The following is a 21,747-nucleotide window of genomic DNA, read 5'->3' as shown; positions in this document are numbered from 1 at the left end:
CTTCATAAAGGATTTCTGCATTTATTTCTACAAAGTGCCCTGGGAACTGCTATCTGCTTTATTATTATTTTTGTTTTTTAGATTTTATTTATTTGACAGGGATAGACAGCAAGAGAGGAACACAAGCAGGGGGTACTGGGAGAGGGAGAAGCAGGCTTCCTACTGTGCAGGGCGACTGATGCAGGGCTTGATCCCAGGACCCTGGGATCATGACCCAAGCCAAAGGCAGACAATGAATGAGCCACCCAGGCTCCCCATGCTATCTGCTTTAAACTATCCTGTTGTTCTCTGTGGTGGTGGTGGTGGTGTTTCTGGATCACAAGGGCTGTGAATTCCTTCTCAGACCCTGTTGCAGGTGGATTTGTGGTTAAGAGCATTTAGGGTTAGCATTTCTTTTTCTTCCACTCAGAGTCAATGCTGAACCAAGCACATTCTGTGTCTGATCCCTTTGAGAGTTTTTTTCTTTCTTCATTCATTCACTGTGGGTGTTGTTTTTCATTGTTTTGCTGTAGGAGATAGGCCTCTGATTTTGCTTTTCATTTGCTTGGCTATAGGTTTTGTCTCATTACACTGAAAACCTTGGCCACCTGCGATCAGCAGGCACCTCAGGGCAACCTCTGCTTCTGCTCTCAATGATCTCTTTGGATTTGTGCTTTCCTGTTATTTTAGGCTCTGATAATTATCATTACTTTCTTGCCACCTCAACTTTGCATTTCTAAAAAGTTTTACAAATATTTTTGTCCCCCCAACTCTTTTTTGTGTGTTTTGTATCAGGAGAACTTTCAGTATATGCTGCTTATCATATTGTCAGAAATGGAAGCCTAGCTATCCTCTCCAGCCCATTTAGCTGTGTTCTCTTACACTGACCTGTGGTTTGGTCACCTGGGTTTGTGAACTCCATGCTCCTTGAGGGCAGGGATACGGCCTCCTGTCTTCATCATCCACAGAGCCCATGCCAGAGTTCCCCACACCAAAGTCTCCCCTAAGCATCAGTTGAATGGAGGCGAACCCAGGGGATGGAGGTCCCCATGGGCGGCTTGTGCTACCAGTAACCTTCCACAAGAGGGCAGCCTCCACTGGTGCCAGAGTCTGGTTCACCCCACAAGTTCAAGGTAGAGGGGCTTAGCTCTCTGTGGCTCCCAAACCTGCAACATCAGATGGCCCCTTGGACTGGGACCCAGTGGAGAAATCCTTCCCATTCCACAGATGGGGAAATGAAGTCAAACGAGGAGGAAGCAAGTGTCAGGCCAGGACAGGTAAAGCTGAGATGAGGTCCTATAGGGAAGGGCCAGGACGGAACCAGTCTCCTCTGGACTCAGTTTCTTTGAGGGTCCTGCTTATACAACCAAACTAAGTTATATGTCCCTTCATTCACTCAGCAACATTCACACAGCATCTACAGTGTGCCTCACAGGGAGTACAGTGGTAAATTAAACATACTAGGGGCACCTGGGTGGCTCAGTCTGTTAAGCGAGCGTCCAACTCTTGGTTTTTGGCTCAAGTCATGATCTCAGGGTTGTAAGATCAAGCCCTGACTCGGGCTCCATGCTCAGTGCAGAGTCTGCTTGGGATTTTCTCCCTCTCCTTCTGCCTCTCCTCCCACTCATGCTCTTTCCCCCTCTTTAAAATAACAAATAAAACCTTAAAAAAATAAAAACCCACAGAGCATCCACGACAGACCAACCTAACAACTCAGCATTTACCCAGAAGTCTGGACTTTTGCTCCTGCTATTCCTTCTGGCCCTTCCAGAGGCCTTCCACCACCTCTGTCTGTTGAAACCCTGCTTGTCCTTCCTGGACCAGCCCCCATGCCTGAGGAACGAATACCCAGCCCAGTGCTCACCAATGGGGGGTCCTATAGTCTCCTGTGCCTTCTCAGGGGACACCTCCAGCCTGTAAGGAGATGGGGACCAACCATCTCTCAGATCTTCTCCACTTACAATTCTCTTAAGGGAATCTGAGGCTTTCTCTTCTCAAAAGTATAAGACCACACCCTCCTGCCCAGCCATTAATACACCCAAGGACTAAAGTTAAGTCTTGGGGTTTTATCCCAGAAGAGCTGGATTTCCAGGGACCGGGAGAGGCCTTGGGTCATGTGTCCACTCTTCCCACATGTATTGATTGAGCATCTACTATGAATCAGGTCTCCAGAAAGGAAGAATGCCCTCACTTCCCTTTTCCTTAGGAGACACTAGGAGGAAATGTGTGTGTGTATGTGTATGTGTGTGTCCTACTCTGTGACTCCTGGGCTCAGCCAGGCTGGGTGGGCTCACAGCAGAGGCAGCTGGGCTCTCCCTCTCAGCCCCTGTGATATCAGCCTGGCTTCCTGGAGACCAAAACCACAAGTAGAGCGCAGAGGCGTTAGAGACACTCACAGGCTGGGTTTGGTCGCATGCGTGCAAAGGAGTGCTCTCCGTCTTTCAGACAGAAAGTTATAAACAGGAGCAGCAAAGGTCCGAGTGGGTACGAGGAGCTCATAGCAGCCACGTTCCCCTCTGGACCCCAGGATGGCCCTTCCCGTGGGCAGGCACGCATAGCAGTCAGAGATGGCACCAGACATGTGGTTCTTCTCTGTGATCGTTGGATTGCTGACAGCAGCCCTCTCAGGTAGGACCCCTTTCCCACCCCTGCCACCCGTGCTGGAGGATCTGGGTCGTGTCCTCTTGGCCCCCTTGCTGGTCATTTTCTCACTCACCTTTCTAGCCTTCTAGCCAAGACTGTCCCAGGGAGGCCCCAGCTCTGGCAATGGCGACTGGGACCTGGAGAGGGTCCAGGAAACTCCCGGAGGGGCCAGGGCTCTGCCTGGACAGTGCTAGAAGACTCCCAGGCATGAGATGGTGTGGGCAGCAGAAGTGGTGTCTCCACAGAGGGCCCCAGGGTCTGAGGAGGGAGACGCCTCCCACCATAGATTTGGGAACTCCCCAGCCCTATTTCTTGGCAACTCTCAGGAGGGAGCAGACTGCCTTTCAGAGAAGTAGGACCACTGGGGATTGTATTTTCAACCCCGAAGCTGAGGTTCTCGATTCACTAGGCTTCTACATTCACAGAAGAACTGTCCAGAAACACAACTCAGGGAAGCCAACGGACATTAAAGACAGCCGATGGCTCCAGTGCAGCCAGAGTAGGGGTAGTTTAGGGCAAAAATGAACAGGATAGCTCTTCCTCCCCCATCCTGAGCTCCTCTTGGGTGCAATCTGGGCTCCTCCTTTGCAATCTGGGCTGGGACATCAGGTGGCCAGAAAGTTCAGGGGCTGGCTGTGCTCATCAGAGGACATTGGCCTCTGTGGGGTCCAGTCTGGCAGGAACTGAGCAGGGGCCCATCCTGCCTCTGTTAGAAGCTTGCATTTTGGGGATGGGGGGAATGCATGGAAACAATTCTGGACCCAAGAGTCTGGGCCCACCTGGCAGTGGAGATACCAAGTGTTTTCACTTTGCTTTCAGAAGGAGACCCAGAGAGTCCCCATCAGGCGGGGCACCCAAGTCGACTAGAAGAATGGGGAGAACTGGGGAGATTTTTAGGGTGCGGGCAGCTCTTCTCTCCACCCCTATCTAGAGGCATGAGCTCCTGACCCGACACTCGTTCGGAGAAAGCCATTTCACTGTGGGAGCGGGAACATGTGAGCCTTCGGCTCCATGTGGGGTGGCTTGGCTTTGGCTCTGCCAAGAGCACCTGGAACCCAACCATCTTCTGCCCCGAGCTAAGACAGACAGATGGTCAGAGGGGCGTCCCTCCTTCCCCACCTCCATCACTGCCACCCTCTGTCCTTTTCTATGAGCCCCAGCCGCCAGCCTCGGCTCAGAATGAAGTCTGGGACATAGGGGTCTGCTGCCAGAGCCCCGGGGAACTGGCCTGGAGTGGTGCCTGACAGCAAGTGGGAACCCAGGGCCCCCGCAGAACTCAGGAGGGCGAGACGAAGGGTCTCCTGGAGCCGCGGTCCCTAACCCCCAGTCCTTTTCATTCCTTCCTCACACTCCTGCCTGGCCCACCCCACTCCCTGGACGGACATTTACTTCATGTTTCTGAAACTATGTTTATAGTCAATGGCCTTCCTTATTACTAACAAGTGTTGAGAGGAAACTTCATGTCACTATTGTAAGTGGAAAACTGACATCATATGTCCTAAGTAAGAGGTGAAGGTAAACATAAAAATAAATGAGGATGGAAACCGATTTCTAGTACGTGCTAGCAAAAAGTTAAAAGGATGCAAAGGCCCTGAAGCCGACACCTGAGCTCCCTGTTGAAGGGGACATGGAGGACGGCGATAGAGATACCCTGTCCCCAAACGGTCATTTTCTTCTTGACTTTCCAGGGGGACTGATAGCATTCGGAGCAGGGAGGAGCCTCCCTACCATGAGATTTCATTGCACTAAATGCTGCTTCTTTAAAACCTCTGAAGGGTCCCCAGCGGTGTGTGTCTCCTGCTGGGAACTACAGCCTGGCAGGAAGGGCCGGGAAGGCAGGACCGTGCGCTCCAGAGCCCGGGGAATGAGGCAGGGAAGGCCAGGGCGGGCCGCTGTTGGGAGGCCGCTCCTCCCGCCTGCCCGGGCGGTCCTTCCCCTCCACCCAGGTCCAACAGGCTCCCAACCCCAGCGGAACCCAGCCCTCGGCGGGCAAGGTGGACCCCAGATCTGCTTGTGGGGTTCCTCCTGGCGAAATCAGTGTGCTGGGCAGATCAGGTTGCCTAAAGGAAGCAAGGGCTTCCCAGGAGAGAAAAAAAAGGAAAGAAAAACAACAGAGAAGAGGGAGGAAAGGGAGCTGGGAGAAGGAGAGAGACTCTGTGTGACCCCGAGAGCTGTGGGCCCTGGGCAGGTTATCCTGGACCTCGGGGCCCTGGCAGACCCGGTCATGGCCTCTCCTCGCCTGCTCTCCTTTGCAGTCCCAGTGCCAGGCTCCACCCAGGGCCTCACGACAGCTATTTCTTGGGCCAGGCTGGCCTGGATTCTGGGCTCGGGTGTGTGCTGACTGATGAATGATGCGGGGTTGGGGGGACCACACTGTCTCATTCTGCTGGTGCTCCCTAGAGGCCTGGGTCCAGGACCAGTTGGTCCCCTTACCCTCCAGGTGTGTGCATCCATTTCCTGATCAGCCAACTGGGGACAAAGAGGCCGAGAGAACAGACGTGAAGCCCTTGGTTGGGTAGGACAGGGTGGAGTCAGGAGACCGGGGCATTGCCTGGGCCTGGCCTCTAATTCACCACGCGTTCTTCTCTGATCTGGTTTTTCTACCAGTGAAATGGGTTGCTTGGGGCAGAAAACATCTAAGGGCTCATCAGATCTGACATTCTGTGTGTGAAATAGTAACAAATAACCAGACCTTTCTTCTGAGGGCCATGCTGAGGTTGGTGACTATAATTCCATCTGAACCGTGGTTGGTGAGGTCCTTGGGGGCCGATGTTGGGCACTAAGAAGGCCATTTGTGACTACTTTAAAAGTTTCTTGAACAATCAAATTTTTAAAAATCTGGCTTTTTCCTTCACTTGTAAATTCACAATCCGAAACTCATTTTTATTTATAAGTCCAGTAATTTTTAACAGTGACTCTCAGGGAGCCTTTGATTAATATTTCAGCAGATCAGTTCGAACGGAATAAGCGTCCTTAAATAATAAATACTGCTCACAAAGGCAGCTAATTAAGTGCCCTTAGATCTGTGATATCCCGTACAGCGACCAACAGATTAGGCATTTGAAACACGGTAGTCCGACTGAACAAGGGTTGGGAAGGTGACATACAGAGCAGATTTTGAAGCTGTGTTCAAAAAAAGAACATCAAGTGTGTCATTAATAACTTATATATGCATTATGTGTTGAAACGGTATTTTGCATAGGTTGCGTTAAACACATTTTATTATTAAAATTCAGTTTGCCTTCTCCTTTTTGACTTGTAAAAAACATGGCCACTAGAAAATTGTAAATGACCTATGTGGCTTGTGGTTATGTTTCCACTGGCAAGCACTGCCTTAGATTGTCTGAACTGCATTTGCAAATTTAATTAATCTGATTCTCCTATAAATGCTGCAAATACCTCCAAGAAACAAGCCTTTTCTAAGGATTTCAGGGAATACTTTCCGATCTAAAAAACTGACGTTTAAATGGAGGGAATATTAAGTTCTCTTAAGTGTTCTAATGTTTACAGACATTGCCAAATTTTCTTAAATTTTTAAATTAAAATTTCAACCGAGGTCAATTACTCGGTCACACACATGAGAAATGCCAGCAGCCAAGTGTTGGTAAACATCACCGATCCAGGGATCCACGCAATTGATCTGACACTGAGCATGAATGTGTAATTACTAGGGGGTTTTATGTACTTCCACCACCTTTATTTTTAAAATCAAATCTTCTTAGGCTTCAAAGCCACTTACCATGGAGAAAAGGATTGTCCATAGCCATTAACTTGGCTGATTGCCAGCCAATGGGAGTGTCTCTATCACTGTGGACTGCTGTGAGGTCAGCTTTTTTATTGTTTTGCCCTAATGTAAGAAATAATTCCCATGTGCAGTTGACGGGTGTGCCCAGTGCTTCTGGATAGCCTCTGCCCTCAGCTCGGGCTGGTCCCTCAACCCATGACCTCTGGACCCAAGTTCTACAGACCTAATTGTCCAACTCAAGGGGCGTGACCACTTGATTGGGTTAAATGAAACAAATGTGTTTATGATTCTTTTCTTCTACCCTTTCACTACTTTCCCTGCTGGCAAGACTGCAACGGACAGATGTGTAAATAATGTCTGACCGGCGTTTGTATATTTCTTCCTGCTCAGTCTGGATCTCTGGTCCCTCGCCAGTGAGTTTGGCGGTCACCACCGTGGTGATTTGACGAGGCAGCTCCTGGGCTACGGTGGGTTATTACAGAGGGATCTAGAGCGAGTAAGAAACACTGTCCACAGTTTCCTTTGTATTGATCGAGGACTGACTACTGACTACTTTAAAAGTAGTAGTTTCCTTTGTATTGATGGAGGCCCACTCTGAGCCAGCCTCACTTTCTGATAGGAAACCTCAGGAATTAAATTAGGTCCCCAGCTGTTGGATTTCAAGACTGAAGCATCAGTTGTTTCCTTGGAGACAGGGAGGGATTCAGCTAACCGAGGCTGTGGGGCAGGGGCTTGAAAGAAAAGACCAGGCTTCCTCGACAGCCATGAAACCATCAACCACCACCCATGCCATGCTCAGCCCTGCACTGGGTCTGGAGTCCCCAGGCCCACCTCCTGTCTGCTCACCGTGTCCCCCAGACCCTCCATCACACCCTTGGCATAGCTCCCACCTACCAACCCCGACCCTCCGGGGCCAGGGCAACCAGAGCTACTAAGGGCAGCACTTCTTGGGGGCCCTCATTCCTGCCCCTCCCCAGTATTTTCGAAATCTGCCATCTATCTGACTATTGACTTAATATTCTCAATGGTTTTTTTAAAGTGTAAATACGTTCATTTTTAGAGAAAACGTCATGTTGCTCCCTTAAAGATAAAGCCATTGTACATCACCTTCATGGTAGTAATGGTGAAAATAAATGTCATGGAAACAGAACAATGTCACTAAATTCAGACGTGTGGCTGCTTTCCCTTTGCTCAGACGGGAGGGGTTCTTGATGTCAGGCATTATGGACAAGTGCCCTGGGAGATTTTCTCCTCCAAATACTCAGAATGACTGAAAAGGAAATACAGGGCATAACTTCCTTCATGTTGCTAATGTAAGACCAGGTCAGCAACCCCCTAAACCTTTTCTCAAACCTTTGTGCGTGTGCCTCACACCTTGGAAACACGGATCCAGAGAAAGGACAATGGGGCTAGACAGTCTGTTCCCCTTACCGGACACAGCCCTGGGAAGCCTTCTGTTCACCTTCCCAGGGCACAACACCCTGGACACGGGGGCCCCATATCAGGCTGTCCCCAGACCCCCTAGGCAGCCCCTGGATTCCTGGTGAGCCTTGAAGTCAGGGAGGGTGCCCAGACTCACGTCCCCCAATTCAGCTCTGGGAACTGAGCCCCTGTAGCATGGGGAGAAAGAACCTGGAGGACAGGTGAGGTGGGGGTGGCTTCTTAGAACTCACTCTCACTCTCGATTGCTGGGTAATCTTGGGCAGGCTCATTCCTTTCCTTTCTCTGGCCCTGCTTTCTTCATTGAACACTAAAGACCCAGCCGAAAAATCCTTGTACTCTGTGTCTGTTCCATAAGGTTTTTACCATTTATGGGCAGGGCTTTGGAGATCCGGCTGTTAGAAACCAGTCCGTGGGGCTGTCTGGGTGGCTCAGTTGGTTAAGCATCTGCCTTCTGCTCAGGTCATGGTCTCTGGGTCTTGAGATGGAGCCACACATCTTCCTGCTCCTCGGGGAGTCTATGTCTCTCTCTCTCTTCCTCTGTGACTCCCCTCTGCTCATTCTCTTTCTCTCAAATAAATAAAATCTTTTAAAAAGGAAGGAAGGAAGGAAGGAACCAACCAGCCCGTTTTGGCACAACATGGTAACCCCAACCTGCATTTGCCACATGAAGTCAGGGAACCTGGCATCCATCAGATTTGGGTTCTCAGTCCCAGCTCTGTGTGACCCAGGGGTGATTTTTAGCTTCTGTCTGCCTGCCTGCTGCAGCTAAACACACCCACCTCGGGGCACTTGGGGGCTCAATTAGTTAAAATCTGCCTTCAGCTTGGGTCATGATCTCAGGGTCCTGGGATCAAGCCCCGCGTGGGTCTCCCTGCTCAGTGGAAATTCTGCTTCTCCCTCCATGGTATGAAAGTTAATTTAGATAATGCGTCGGAAAGTGCCCAAACATAGCAGGGCTTTAAAATGTTAGCTTATAAATGCTACAGACCAAGGAAAAGGCTCTTGCGTGTGTGAATACAGGATTTAGTGGTTAACACGCAGTTTGCACGGCAAGCTCATTTACCCACATCACAACCCCATGTATAGATGAGGAAAGGAGGGGCTCTCAGGGCTGAGAGACTGGCCCAAAAGTCTGTAGCTAGTGTCAGGACTTCAGCTTACGTGTCCCGTGTCCCGACTAGCAGCTCTGAGTCTTTCCTAACAAGGAGTGGCCTGGCTTGTCTCGGGGCTGGCTGCCCTGGGGGCTCCATGCAAATATGAGGCACCTCCTCCAGCTGCTATGGCCCCCTGCTTGCAGCCGGAGGGGCCTCTGAGGTCCCCTGGAAGGCTTCTTGGGGACAAAGGGGGTCAAACAGGGCTGTTCTTACCAAGGCCCAGCCCTCACAGGGTCTGCTGGGCACCTACCCTGCCTACCTGGGCCAGAAATGAACGAGACCATAGCTAGAGAGGCGCTATGAGCCCCGGGAAAGCCTGCCCGGCAGGAAGCGCCATCTAGGTCCATTTATTGAGCACCTGCTGTATGCCAGGCCCCATTCGACAGTGAGATGTGAGATATGAAGGTTTGCCCTTGAACACTGGAAGTGTCGTGAGGAAGACGATAAAACACCCAAGGGTCAGCCTGGGATAGGTAACGGCGACAGGTACAATCCAATGACAGCTACAAGCACCACCCACTGCAGGGGACTCTCCGTTCTCTGAGCAGCAGCTAAGCTGAGCCCGTCCCGCCCTGACATTGGGACAATCACCCCCATTTTACAGGTGGGACAACTAAGGCTCAGATATTTATGTATTTTGTCCCAGGCTGGTGGCTGATGTGGAGCTTAAATCCAGGTCCGTAGGTCTCCAAAACCCACATTGTCCATCACGGGGCTATAGTGCCTTCAGGGGCTGGGGGTCCGAGGAGGGAGAGCTCAGGCCTCCTGGAGACACAGGGTGACCTCCCAGACAGGGACACGGATGTCTCAGGGGGCTAGACAGATAGAGAAGGACGGCACAAAGACGGTTAGAAATGAGAGCGCACAGAAACTGCTGGGGTCTGAGTGAACGTGTATCGGTTAGTTAGCTGTGTTTCATCAACACGAACTTCCTGGTTTGGGTCATTTACTCTAGTTAGTTACCTAATATGTCACTCTCCGGCGAGGCCGGCCCATAGGTACACAGGCCTTCTCTGTGCTGTTTTGCAGCTTCTTGGGAGTCCAGTTCAAGAGGGGAGAAAAGCATTCCAGGCAGAAGAGCTGATTTGAGTAGAAGCCTGGAGGTTCAACAGGCAATGGAAAAGCGTAACTGAGGCTGGCTACAGGGAGGGGTTGACCGGCCCGCCCCGCTGGTCCCGTACGGCCTGTTTTCTTCCTCCTGACTCACCCGCACTGCTGTGTGAGGAAGCTTCGCAGAGCTAATACTAGTGAGAATGCCAAGCACAGTGACCGGCACATAGAAATTACACACATAAACCATACCTTTCAAGAGGTTTGCTGGGCGATCATAGGGGTCACGGCCTCCTGGGCCACACTCTGTAAATTCATAAGTATCTCTTCATGCAGCCTTATGACATGTGAGTCGTTACCTCCATTTTATTGAGGGAGTCACGGAGGCCCAGAGAGGTGAAGTGACTTTTCCTAGATCACACAGCTAATAGATACCCAGCTGGTAGGTGGTTAATCGGACCTTATGACTCCTAATCTATGTTCTTTCCCAGCCCTGGAAAATAGGCAGGGTTTGGGCCATGGACCCCATCCACCTTAAGATTTCTCAGGAAAGTTCTCTGCATTCTCTGGAGGCTTTCCTCTCACCCACTGCGTGCTGGGCTGTCATGGAACCGGGATAAAAACAAACAAACGAACAAAAAACCATGAAGCTACTCTTGAGTCAGAAATCACTTCCTGGATGAATAGCCTCTCTGAGCCTCAGTTTCCCCAGCTGTAAAACAAGGTTGATGGAAACCTCCAGAACCAGGTCTGAGATGAGGCTCCATGAGACATTGGCCATGAGGTAATTGGGGGGAAATCTGGGGCTCCTTGGGGGTATTGAAAAGTCCCACGGCCATAACTGCTGATGGGCCTGGGGCCACGGTAAGAGCTCACGGGGACAGCAGAGAAAGACGAGAGGGAAGCCCCAGTTTCCGCCCACCATTTTGTAGATTTCTGTGGCCTGAATGCCTTCTGCCAGAAAATGGCCGCCAAGGGAGCCTCCGAGAGGAGGCCGGCCTCAGGAGGGAGGCACCATGGAGGGGCTGCGAGAGCCCTGGGGAGACACAGACTGGGATCCCATTATAGGAAAGTGACCCCCTGGCTTTTCCCTGGCCTCCACCTGTGTTAGGAGGTGGTAGGGCACATTAGGAGGTCCACCCTGTGTTCCAGGCTTCCCCCAACCACTCCATCATAGCCAAGCTGGTCTGGGCTCTCCCGGCAATCCTGGCAGATGCCCAGGGCGCCTATGCTGGGGGCCACAGGCTGTGTGGACAAGGAGCTTCCACATGTCTTGGGGGTCTCACCTGAGCACCCCACCTCTAATTTGGAAGTTACCTGCGGAGCCCTGAGCGAGGCAGGACACAGAGAAGTCACCCTGTCCTCACAGCTCTGCACAAAGCCTAGCACAGCTTTGGCCTTTATAGAAGCACTAACCGGTGCTCAGAGAGCTCCAGCCCTGTCAGAAGTGGAACCAGAGTCACGTTCTGGTCACGGCCCACCCTCCCACCACCCCACTGCCTCTTTCTAAATGGAGCTTAGGGGAAGGATTTTATCCATGCTTTAGTATGAATTTTGGTAGCGTGCTTACCTTGCCTGGGAGGAGTGCACGGGAGCTGGGCTGGGCTGGGCGGGGGGCAGAGGTGGGAAACCATGACCCGGACGGGAAGGAAGTCCATCCCCCACTCTGCGCCCGGAGATTCACTTTCCCCTCCTTCCATCGGCTGAACTAAAGTAAAGGCACTCTCCAAACGAATTAAACTCCTTGGAGAAATGTGCCACACTCTCCAGACAGGATGCTAGAAATATCATGACAGTATCTGTGTTGGAAGAAACCCCAGAAGGCTGCCAGTCATCGACTCCTCTTTGTCAGAGGAGAAAACCAAGGTGCAGAGTGTGGGGTTGGTGGTGGTGGGGGGGAGTGGGGATGACCCACCCAAGGTCACAGAGCCAGAGCTGGGGTGGGCAGCCTGGTGGGCAGGGGCGGTTTGGGTGGGAGGGGGTTCCTGTGCTCTTGCTGCCTCGGGCTGTGGTCCACTATGGTCTGAGGCGAGCACAGGTGACCTGGGCTCTGAGATGTCAGCTCGGTGAGGCGAGGAGCTGGCTTCCTACACCCACTCTTCCTGCACACCTCGATGGCAACCCGTTCTCAGCCTCTGTCTTCTTTTTCTCTCTGTTTTTTTTTTCTCCCCAACATTTTATTTCAAAATAATTTCAGACCAGCTGAGAAGTTGCAACTTCCATATGCTCGTCACTCAGATTCCCCAACTGTTAACATTTTACCACAATTGCTTTACATTTTCTCAGCCTACCCGTTTTTTGGGTCTGTCTGTCTCTTACTCTTGGCCTGAATTCTTTGGGAGTAGGTTGTAGACATAAGGCCCCTTTCTCCTAAATACTTCCATCTGTCTTTTTTTTTTTTTTTTAAAAGGACAGTCTCTCATCTAACTGCAATACACATGTCAAAATAGGGTAGTTGACATCAATACAATATTAATAGATAATCCACAGACCTTTTTCAGATTTTTCCAATTGTCCCAATAATGACCATCGAGGCAAAAGAAAATTCTAGTTGGTGTACCATGCTTTATTCTTGTCTTTATTTTCCTTTAACCTAGACCATTTTCTAGGATTTTCTTTCTCTTTCATGATATTGATCCTTTTAAAGAGTATAGACCAGTTACTCCTTTTTTTTTTTTTTTTAAGATTTTATACATTTATTTGAGAGAGAGTATACATGCGGGGGTAGGGGGTGGGGAAGCAGAGGGAGAAGCAGACTCCCTGCTGAGCAGGAAGCCAAACACAGGGCTGGATCCCAGGACCCTGGGATCATGATCTGAACCAAAGGCAGAAGCTTAATGACTGAGCCACCCAGGCGCCCCTAATAGTCCAGTTAATCTGTGTAATATCCCTAGTCATATTTGGTTTGATGGCTCCTCATGATTAGTCATGCCTCCTGTGGCAGGAATAGCACAGACATGCTCAGTGTTCTTCTTCTCAGTGCGCTGTATCAAGAGGCACGCCGAATCAGCCTGTCCCATCTTGGTGTTCTAATTTTGAGTGCTTGGCTAAGAAGATGTCTGCTAGGTCAAGCTACTCTTTTCTCCTTTGTAACATATATGTATCTTGTGGGCACATTCTTTGGGACTATGTAAAAATTTTAGCCCCCCTGCAGACTTTTACCCACTAGTTGTAACATGATGGGTGATTCTGGCCTGAGCTGGTTATTATCACCACCATTTCTGGATGGTGATGTTAGATCTCCATCACTCCTAATACAAGTTTAGTCGCTGACTTGGCTTGCTTTGCTGATTCAGGAGTAGGCGCCAACTGGCTCAGTGCTTGGAAGGCTGGAGCTGATGAAGCCCCTTGGGTTGAGCCTCTAGCGGACGCCATCTTGCCCGGCCTCAGACACTGGAGTTTGGTTCACTCCTCTCTGCTCCCAGGGCCACTTCTCTCCCCACCTACAATTCCTGCCATTGATTTGTTGAGCTCCAGCTCCATGTGGGGCAGCATTTTTCAGCCACTAAAGATACAGGACAAAGCCTCAGACTTCAAGGAGCTTCTATTCTAGTGGGGAAAATAGAGAAATGAGCAAGCATGTTTTAAACCAGTATCATATCGGGGGCACCTGGGTGGCTCAGTGGGTTAAAGCCTCTGACTTCGGCTCAGGTCATGATCCCAGGGTCCTGGGATTGAGCCCTGCATTGGGCTCTCTGCTCAGCGGGGAGCCTGCTTCCCCCTCTGCCTGCCTTTCTGCCTACTTGAGATCTCTCTCTCTCTCTCTGTCAAATAAGTAAATAAAATCTTTTAAAAAATAGTATCATATTAGAGAGATATATGCAGCAAGGGAAATAAAACAAAGCAAGGCAGACTGAGAGTGAATGGGATGGGGGTCCCCATAAGGCTTCTGGGAGGCATTGAGCAGAGATGTGAGTAATGAGATTAGTCTGGAATCCCGAGAGATGGAGAGATCCAGCGGACGGACCTTCCAGGTGGAGGGAACACAGGCGTGGAGGCCCTGAAGTGGAATGGTTGGCTCATGGGCATGCGGGACAAGATTGCAGAGAGGGAGCAGGAGGGAGGTGGACAGGCTGCTGGTGTCGGCAAACACAGAGCACATAGGGGCTTGGAATGAACCCATGGGAAACGGGAAATCACTGGAGAGTTTTAGGTATCGAAGGACATGATCTGATTTGCCTTTATGCATATACAATTATTGAATGACCTTTGTCTATGATCAACTCCATATTTCAACCTAAGTCAGTTTGTTTAAGCCTAGAAACCTTCTATCACCATTGTACTGCTCCAACAAATATTACTTCAGTAAATAGAATATGTCCGTGATAAACAAAATACTGGAAACACGGTGGTGTCAAAGAGCCTGCTCCCCAAGCCTAGGCCACTCTCCCCTTGCATGGGGTGTTGGGTGTTCAAAGCTGAGCCGCATCAGCCCGGACTTGACACCCCAAGCCCTGGATTGCTGCAAAAGGATGAAGCCGCTTGCCGTGGGATTCAGTGCTATTTGCTCACCCATTTAAGTGGTCTGGTTTGGGAAACGAGGCGCTGGTGGCAGAGTTGGGTCAGGGCGGGGGCCGTGTGGACAGAGGGGGCAGTGCTGTGACAGAGGGAAAGGCAGTCCGTGGAGGACCCCCAAACCAGGAGCAGGCAGAGGCCGGAGAGCTTCCTCCCACTTCAGCAGTCAGCCCACAGCTGGCCCATTTTAGCCTGGAGAAACTGAGGCCCCCGAAAGGGGCAGGGATGTCCCTAAGGTCCTAATAAAGGCTGGTCTCAATTCCACCATCTTCCCTGGTGGCTCCCACCCAATTCCAGCTGAAAATTCACACCCGCCGTACACACCCATCATCCTGATTTTTTTTTTTTTAAGATTTTATTTATTTATTTGTCAGAGAGCGAGCGAGCGAGAGCAAGCCTAGGCAGACAGAGTGGAAGGCAGAGTCAGAGGGAGAAGCAGGCTCCCTGCGGAGCAAGGAGCCCAATGTGGGACTCGATCCCGGGACGCTGGGATCATGACCTGAGCCAAAGGCAGCTGCTTAACCAACTGAGCCACCCAGGTGTCCCCTGATTTTTTTTTTTTAAGATTATCTATTTATTTATTTATTCGACAGACAGAGATCACAAGTAGGCAGAGAGACAGGCAGGGGCGGGGGGAAGCAGGCTCCCTGCTGAGCAGAGAGCCCAATGCAGGGCTCGATCCCAGGACCCTTAGATCATGACCTGAGCCGAAGGCAGAGGCTTTAACCCACTGAGCCACCCAGGTGCCCCCATCATCCTGATTGGAAAAACGTTCCCACCACCACTTGTAAAGAGATCTCGCACAGCTCGGCCTTTCATTCTGGATGGCGGGAGTTTGCAAGTTCCCCGAGCGATGGGGGCGTTCAGTCCCTTCAGCCTGGTGGGGGGGCGCGGGGTGTGCGGACAGGCATGGTGCTGGCCTTGAACCATGTCTGTCAGGGTGGCAGTGAGAACGTGGACGCTGGGGTCTGGCAGGCGAGCGTCTGATCCCAAGAGCCAGCACCTCCTCGGTGGCCCCAGGCAAGTTCCTGAACCCTCTTGAGGAAGAACGGGTCCACCCAAATGCCAGCGCCTCCGTTCTTACATTCTGGATGGACTTTATATCCTCCCCGAAGAGCCTCACAGGCCCTTTCCAGCCACCTTTCTGGTCTCCGGTACAGCCACATCAGCATAAGCCATGAAACTGGTCCCAGGCAGCACTTGGGAGGTCAGAGTCTGGCCATCTGAAGTGAAGGAGGGGTTCATGCATATATCTTGCATGTTCCCCTCTTCTCCCTCCCAGAATTCTCTAGACGCTCTCACAGAGTCTCCCCAACACCTGCCTCTTGCAGGCAACCTTTGTCACAAATGTGGGTGACTCAGTTTTCTAGAGCCACCATAACTCAGTACCACGGATCAGTGTGTGATCAACAGAAAGGTATTGTCTCAATTCTGGAGGCTGAGAGTTCGAGATCAGGGCATCCGCTGGGTTGGTTCCTTCTCAGGACTGTGAGGGAGTGTCTGTTCCTGGCCTCTCTGCTTGCTTCTGGTGATTTGTTGGTGTTCCTTGCATTCCTTGGCTTGAAGAAGCTCCATTCCGATCTCTGCTTTCTTCTTCAAACGGCATTCTTCCTATGTGCACACATCTGTGTCCACATTACCCCTTTTCATGAGGACCCCAGTCCTGTCGGATTGGAGCCCACCCTAATGAACTTAGTTTAACTTGATTACCTCTGCGAAGGCCCTCTCTCCAAATAAAGTCACATTCTTAGGTATTGAGGTCAGGACTCCCACATATCTTTTTTGTGAGACACAACTCACTCCACAATTCAACCCAGCAGTGTGTGTGTGTGTGTGCATGTGTGCACGCACACACACACCTCAAGGGTGGGATTTCTGGGCCACGACTATGGCAACGTTTTCTAAAGTGGTTGTCCTGACTCTGCTTCCTCCAGCAATGTTCAGAGTCCCCGCTGACCTCCATTCTTAACACTCAGTGTTACCCCACTTCTTAATTATAGACAATCTAGTGGGTGTAAGATCGTATCTCCCTGTGGCCTTACTTTGCATTTGGCTGATGACTGTGAGGCTGGATCCCTTCTACAAGTTTATGGGTCTTGTGTGTTTCCCTTCCCTGAAAGGCTTCTTCCGGCCGTTTGCCCATTTTTCTATTGCTTGCCTTTTCCTTATTGATTTATACACAAGCTTCTTTTTGGAGGAGGGTTTGCATTAGGAAAGGTAAGGAGAGGAGAAGAGGGAGGGGAAGTTAGGGCAACTTTCCTGGCCTTAGATTTGGAGGACTGACCCGCACAGGTACCCGTTCAGTAACTGTGAAACAGAAAACCACATCAGGTCCTCCAACTCTCTCTCTGGAGTCCACGCAGCCAGGTACAACGCAGAATTTACAATATTTGGATCTCAGAGAGGGGACATGGTACTTTGTAATGTCACGGCCAGAGTCTGGTCAGCCACTGGAACCAAATACGTTAATATTTCTGCAGCAAAATGTATGATTTTCCATACCACGTGGAGTAAACAAAGACTACGGGCACCTTGCATCCCGTGTCGCCGCCACCAGAGTTATGAAAACTCTTTTACTTTGAGGGTCTCTGGGGCTTTTGAATGGCAGTAAGGGATTGTGCTTGCAAACCTGTGCCCCCTTTCTCTGCCAATCTCTTGGCTGCTCCATGAAGGTGATATTACCACCCCCATTTATGTGGAGAAAGACCACCGGAGCTCAGAGAGGTTAAGAAATCCAGATCCTGGTATGAAGGGGAAGAGATGGGATTTGAACACACATCCGTCTGACTCCACGGCTCCCCCACCTCCAGTTTTGCCGTGCTGCCCCCCAACCCTATGGGGGTGACTTCTGGGTTTCTCTGATCCCCAAGACTCTGGAGTTTGGAAACCGAGTCACAAGCCAGAGGAATGGATTGGGAGGGCGGAGCGCAGCTGGGAGTGAGTAGGTGTGAGATGAGATGGCTGAGCCAGACCCTCTGCCCAAAGCAGTGGGTGCTGGTGGCCCGAGCCTGGGATGCTCGAGTCAAACCTCTGCAAAACTTTCCAAGAGTCCATCATACCTTGGTACTGATCAAACATTCAGCCAGTCCTCTACTCATCCTCGATTGAAGTCTAAAGCCTTGACACCATGCAGACAGGCATTGACTGGAGATCTTAGCCATCACTGGGGCAGGGGGCTGAGGCTTCCCCCTATTAAAGTCAGGGCTCAAGCACCTTTGCAGAGAATGATGGGGAAGCCCCGTGATGCTAGGCCACTGGCAGGGAGAACTAGTGGTGTGCAGAGAGAGGAGGGTCACCGCTGCTCCTCCTGACCCACTCACCTCTGGAAAGGGGCCGGTTAGGTCTCCCAGGTCATCTAAGGCTTGGATAACTCTTGGTCTCCATCACTTTCTCATCCCTGCGAACTCCTACTCATCCTCTAAGACCCTTTCCAATTGTGCCCCCCTCTTTGGACTCAAAGTTATTTTCTCGCACCTCTACTTTTCCCAGCGCCCTTTGCTCTGACCCCTGCGATCGCCATTATACTTGACTATAATCAGCTGTGAGGACATCTGTGTCCCCCACCACAGTGGGAGGCTTGGCACAGAGCCAGGCCGAGAGTGAGAATGAATAAAGGAATGAATGAATGCATGTTCTTGGTTAAGGGTTAAGATAGGCAGAAATGTGGGAGGTCTTAATGAGCCACCTCAAAAAGCACCTTGCATGTGACTTGTGGAGGGGGACATGGGGCGACTGTGAGGTCTGGCAGGTAACAATGTGGGCTTGGACTTGGACCTGAAATCGTATTCTGGTCCCAGCCTGAAGTCACCTGCTTGGGAAACCCTGGTTCCTTCCTCAGAGGGAGGCTGATGACTCCCAGCAACTCTGGGGCCTGATATCAAGGTTCCCTTATCTTAGGGGGCTTTAGCCCACCTCTGAAAGTTCCAGCCCCGCCCCTAGGAGCGGGGGGGATTTTCATCCCGTGCCCACACTTGAGCTTCATTCACCCAGAAACTGCTGCTCCAGCAGCTCTCGAAGACTCGAACCAGAGTCCCTCCAGAGAGCCAGTGGGTGGGGACAGGCCCCCTGGAAAACCCTGTGTGGCCCAGCAGGGTTTTGGCTTCCACTGAAACCCTGAAACCCAGTCCTGCCCCTTGCACAGGGGGCTGAGCTCTGGGGGATTTTATTCTTGAATTCTCCCTAGCTTAGCACACTAGTCCCTGTCCTGCCTCCAGGCCTCTGCTCATGCTGGAGATCCTACCCAGAATGCCCTTCTGCCTTCTCTCAGCGAGGCTGCCCGCAGTAGGGGAAAGACAGAATATGGGGAACAAACTTGGATTTGAATTCTGGGTCTGTCAAGTCCCAGCTTTGGATCCTTGGGCGGGGACCTCACAGGGCTGTCACAAGGATTCTGTACAACAATGTCTGTGAAACACGCGGCACAGAGGAAATCCTCAGTCACTGTGGGTCGGGTCGGTTCCCCCTGCCCCCGTGAAACACGCCTTGACCATTAAGGTCTGGGCCACAGGTCGCCTCCCCAGCAGTCACTTTCCAGACTCTCTCTCCTCTGGGTTCCTTGAGGACCCTCATGCCGCCGGAGAGATAGGGTTTCAGCCAGTTCTTGGCACCTGGGCTTCCTGGCTGGTCTCCAAGCTACAGGCCAGCCTGGGGCTCCCTCATCACCGCCCCCTTCCCGCAGCAGACCCCAGAGCAGGTCTAGCCATGGCACGATCCCAGAACTGTGGGTGGAGGTGAGTCTCTACAGAGACTTCTATTAAAAATAATGGTAGCTAGGATTTGTTGAGAATTTACTATACGTTATGCTTCCAAGGTCTATCCGAGTGGATACAGATCTAGTTCATGCTTTTAATTAAACAATCCGGTCTATGAATATAATACAGTATCTTTAATTATTTCCTGCTGGTGGGCTGTTAGATTAACTTTCTTTTTTTAAAGATTATTTATTTTAGAAAGAGTGCATGAGCTGGGACGGGGGGCCGGGCAGAAGGAGAGGGAGAAGCAGACTCCCCATCATGGAGGTGAGCCCCATGCGGGGCTTGATCCCAGGACCCTGAGATCATGACTGAGCCAAAGACAGACTTTTAACTGACTGAGCCACTCAGGCGCCCCTGCTCGATTACTTCTAATTTTCTTCCAGTACAAACAGAGCCACAGTAAAAATCTTTGTGCACGTCTGCATGTGAATAGCCCGAGAAATTTTTCTAGGATATATACGGAAAGATATAATTTTGGGGTCCAGGCATGACCGTCTTCAACTTTTTAAGGTATTATTGGCCGTGTTACTATTCATTCTATTTTTAAGGATACGATCATCACGTATAATTTCTTTGTAATCTGCTTTATCCATCTACTACGTGTACGTGCACATACCCAAGTCTATCACACACACGCTTTTGTACACGTTGACTCAGCAAGATCTTGGGGACTTACTGTGGGCAGGGTGTTGGGTCTTTCTTGTCATGGGACTTCAGTCCTGGGAGGGTTTCACACCTGTGAAGCAAGCTTGGCATGTAATGAGATTTGCCTGATAGCCCCATAGTGCAGAGGAAGCTGGGTGTTCAACCTGGGCAAGTTTGATTCAAGCACCCCACCCCAGACCTGCTGAATCAGAATTCTAGAGGAGGGGCTCGACTTCTACCTCCTGCACTCAGTGGTCGAATTTTATGGGAAATCAAGCAGTGGGAGCCCATGAAAAGTCAGTGTTTCTGGCCTGCTGGTCTCTCTTGGAACCCCATCTTTTTTGTTCTCCCTTGGGATTTATATTGAGTTGCCCATGATTCTCTATGCTCAGCAGTGTCTCGTCTCACTGTCTGGAAGCTGCAGAGAAGGTATAGTCTGGTATGGGAGCCTGAGTGAGCGAGCTTTGGGGTCAGAACCGCAGAAGCCTTTGCTTTTGGAGGAACTCCTGTTCCCATGGCAACTGCAGGCCACATCTCATCTCCAGGACGACCGGGCACCATGCTTATAGAGCCAGGGAAGAGGGCCGCCAGACGTGAGTGTGGGACAGCTCTGCGAAGGTTTGTAAGAAAGATGGGGAGGAAGGAGGAAAGAATGCAGTCTCTGGGGGAACTGGAATAGTCCTTTTGCCGAGGAGAAGGCTGAAGGGCCCTTGGAGTCATCTTTACGCCTGGGACGGAATGTGCATTCGAGGACCAGATGCTCTCCCCTGTCCATACACGGTGTCATACCTGGCAGAAGTCTGGCAGGGCTCAGGGAACTTCCCAAGGTCACATAGCCGGTGATCAGCAGAGAGGGCTCGGGGCACGATTCTGTCTATCCCCCAAACCTGCATTCTGGATAATGAAAAAAGGATTTCTGGAGAGGTGTCCTCGTGCGTGGGAAAGGCCACAGACCCTCCCACTTCCAGAATCTTCCCGGCCTCACGCATCTCCCCGGCACCTGTTCTAGTCACACACGTGGTGAATGGTCCGCGGGCGTTCATGGCATTGAATGCAGGTCAGCCGCAGACTCATTTCTCGGCTCGCAGCCTAATGTCACTCACACTCCCTCGCTTTCTTGAGCAAGAGAGAGACGGGGAGTTCCAGAACTCTGGCAGACCCCGGAGCTGGTTATGTTGCCTTATTCTGATGATAGCTCTTCTTCTCTTTCAGTGGAGGTTATGAGTTGCTGTTGCCCTTGACCTCCCCTTGACATCTCCTTGGATTTGGTGGGGGAGGGGATGGGAATTCCACCCTGGAGCAAAGCCCCCCCCCCCCAGTCCCATCACACTGGGGAACAGGGCTTCAATACATGCATTGGGAGGGGCACGAAGGTCCCGTTCATAGCATGCATATTGAGTTTCCTTTGTGTCCCCAAGCTTTTCCTAAGTAGGAGAGGAAAGAATGAAAACAACAAAAACTGTCAAATAAAGTAACCTAGGGCCAAAACACCAAGTCACTAACTTGTCTCCAGGTTCCAAGGAGAGAGAGATCACCCCAACCTTCCTGGGCTTGGAGATTCCCAGCAGGTGCAGCCTGGTCCATTCCTCACAGTCGCCCAACACCAGTCACCTCTGTGAACGAGGGCCATGCCATCCAGCCAAGCCTCCCAGCCAGCCTCAGTCTCTGGGACAAAGTAAACTCAGCCCTGCTGGGTGTCACAACTCCTCCAAGTTCCTTCAAAGACAGAACCCCGCTGGCTGTTCAGGATCAGGTTCGAAGTTACTTGTGTGAGCCTGTACCACGCTTCTTTCCAATTTTAATGGAATTATACGTTGTT

General features: G+C 51.1%; 1 protein-coding gene across 2 annotated transcripts in view; it reads left to right on the top strand.

The window, feature by feature from the left end:
* Positions 1-2,357: 2,357 nt before the first annotated feature.
* The window catches only part of CD6 (CD6 molecule), a 38,379-nt gene continuing 18,989 nt past the window's right edge, over positions 2,358-21,747 (top strand). For both annotated transcript variants that reach the window (XM_059404671.1, XM_059404664.1), the window contains exon 1: positions 2,358-2,607. In XM_059404671.1, the coding sequence (XP_059260654.1) occupies positions 2,547-2,607 (61 nt within the window). In that variant the 5' untranslated portion in view covers positions 2,358-2,546. The remainder of the gene's footprint in view (positions 2,608-21,747) is intronic.

The sequence above is a fragment of the Mustela nigripes genome, chromosome 1 (assembly GCF_022355385.1).
Source record: "Mustela nigripes isolate SB6536 chromosome 1, MUSNIG.SB6536, whole genome shotgun sequence".
Taxonomy (NCBI): Eukaryota; Metazoa; Chordata; class Mammalia; order Carnivora; family Mustelidae; genus Mustela; species Mustela nigripes.
This window is presented reverse-complemented; position numbering and strand designations above follow the sequence as displayed.